Genomic DNA, 2,459 nt, shown 5'->3' on the forward strand with positions numbered 1-2,459 from the left:
TTTTAGCTATTGCATGTAATTGAAAAGGAGCTGAAACGCCTTAGTTGTAGTCCGAGCTTCCCCTTCACGTATTTGCACATGATTAATGAGTAGCCAAAGAGCCTGAAGGGTTTGTAATGAAGCCTTTCTAATAGGGAAATGTATTGTAGCCAAATCCATATTTTGACCCAAACAATCATTCATCAAAGCTGTGATATAACTCTGAACAATTAAATGCTAGGGCACCCAGACTATCCTGAGATAAACCAGCTGTAACTCATGCTCCTCACTGTGCTCTGGCTGAGAGGAACATTGTCATCCATTTCCAGGGAATCAGCCTATTTCTTTTGTCACTAGCCATAATCAGTGGCTGTATTTGATGACCTTCGATTAAAGATAGCTCACCAAACCTGAGACTACAGTGGACTACTACTCAAAGGCCTCAGTTGAACAAAGCACGTAGCACATGCTGAGTGTCAGAACAGAACACCTACATGCATTTTTTGAGGGCAGGGCATCTTTGCAGTGGGTGTCCATCTATCCCACGGCATGGATGGAAAGAAGGTTAGAGTATTCAGAGTCTGTCCTTGAGAGCACAGGAGTCTCTTAGCGACGACTAGTTTAACATGTCATTAAGCAACACTGACACGGATCCCCTGTTGCAGTCTGCCCTGCAAGTACGTATGAACTGCAAGCAGTACTGGAAAATATAGGAGCTCACTATTTTCCTGAGGTCCTGGTTAAAACAAGACTCTTAATCATTTGTTTTAAGTATTTAATCTTCCAACAGTGACCGGTACCCAAATCTCAGGTCCATTAAACAGGATGTTTAACCAACCTGTCAAGAGATGCGTGGCCTGTAAAGAAGGCGACCTGTTGGTCTGGTAGTAGAAGTACAATTTGGAATAGCTTCTTTTAGTGCAGTCCCTAAGGACTGAGTTGAGACCCACGATATGTTTTGCTCGGGTCCTCAAACAGCTGATGGATAACAACACATTTCATTCTGTTTCATTACATGCTGAGCTAAAATCTGTATCTAGGAATGAAAGACAGCAAGTTTCTGCCACTTGTAATGTCACTGGGTATTGCAATACAGGTGTTGTAAAGTAATAAGTAATATTGTAAATTATTAGAATATCACCTACTTAAGATACTTTTAGGAAGAACTTTCAGAGTTGTAGCTTCAGGGTTGAAAAGTTCTAACCTTAAAAAAAAAAAACAACTTCTGAAGAGTACAGCAGTCACATGTTAATTTATATCTATGTAATTACATTGTTTTTTAATTAGGGATTAACAGCCACTGCTTTCAAAGGCTTTACTGGAGTTCCTATGCTTTATCCACAGAGTCTGGTATGTATGTCTGTCTCTCAGTGGAGAGATGGCAAAAGGTCAAAAAGGAAAGAAGATCACCTTGAAAATTGCCAAAAATTCCATCCGGATATCTTTTGATGGAGGGCGCCGTCTTGACTTAAGCCACATGGGTATCACCAGCTTTCCTCAGTGTATTCTGAAACTGGATGATGTGGATGAACTTGATTTGAGCAGAAACATGTTAAAAAAGATTCCAAGCAGCATCCAGAAGTTCCAGAATCTGCGCTGGCTGGACCTGCATAGTAATCAGCTTGAGGAGCTGCCCAAGGCAATAGGTACTCTTCAGAACCTTTTCTACCTGAATGTATGCAACAACAAGCTGACCACCAAAAATCTGCCACAAGAGTTGAACCTCCTCAAGAACCTGCGTATTCTCAACCTTGGCTTGAATTGTCTTGACAGTGTTCCCACCACTCTTGGGGCCCTGAAGGAACTTAGGGAGATAGGTCTTTTTGACAACAACTTGACCATCATCCCAAACAGTGTGAAAAGGCTTCCCAAGCTCAAGAAACTGAATGCAGAAAGAAACCCTTTCCCAGATTCAACACAGCAAGAAGAGCATGCTGACTCCATTAAACGCACAGAAAAGCTTTACTTAGTACCAGAGAAAAACCTGTGCTCTTCCTGCCTGGAGATGTGTCAGGATGAGACAGACAAGCTGGACGGGTTAAAGAACGTGGCACCTAGCCCTTCAAAGAAGCCAAGTTTCCCATTACTCCTTACACCCAATTCCTCTGCAAAGGATAACCAAGAAGAATGGAGATTAAGAGGCAAACAACCCTGAAATATACGAAGGCACTCTGCAGACCATGTCCTGTAGAATCTAGTCCAAGCTAATAAAATTACATCCTTCCTCCTCCCTTTTCCCGCAGTTCTCTTCTACTTAGTTTTAGAAGCAGCAGATCTGTGTGGTCTCTAAAATGAAATACAAAATAACTGAAGTAGATGTGTATTTGGGAAAGGGTGCATTTGAGAAAACAACTATTTCCATCTGAGCCTGTTCCTACAACATGTTCTCCATGACTGGATTTGTTTGGGGTATTTTTGGTCTTTCGTGTGCATGTGTCCAGTGAAGGAATCTTCAAAAAGATAGTTTTTTCTAGTAATTC

The 2,459-nt window shown here is 41.6% G+C and overlaps 1 protein-coding gene across 1 annotated transcript; it reads left to right on the forward strand.

Annotated features, from left to right (window-relative positions):
• Nucleotides 1-1,357: 1,357 nt before the first annotated feature.
• LRRC18 (leucine rich repeat containing 18) lies at nt 1,358-2,134 on the forward strand. Its single transcript, XM_010133356.1, has one exon. It carries the CDS (start codon nt 1,358-1,360, stop codon nt 2,132-2,134), a length of 777 nt encoding a protein of 258 aa, XP_010131658.1.
• The last annotated feature ends 325 nt before the right edge of the window (nt 2,135-2,459 follow it).

Source organism: Buceros rhinoceros, unplaced genomic scaffold (assembly GCF_000710305.1).
Source record: "Buceros rhinoceros silvestris isolate BGI_N320 unplaced genomic scaffold, ASM71030v1 scaffold14353, whole genome shotgun sequence".
Taxonomy (NCBI): Eukaryota; Metazoa; Chordata; class Aves; order Bucerotiformes; family Bucerotidae; genus Buceros; species Buceros rhinoceros.

Excerpts from the sequence above, each read along its gene's own strand:
- LRRC18 (XM_010133356.1), top strand. The coding sequence starts at position 1,358 with ATGGCAAAAGGTCAAAAAGGAAAGAAGATCACCTTGAAAATTGCCAAA.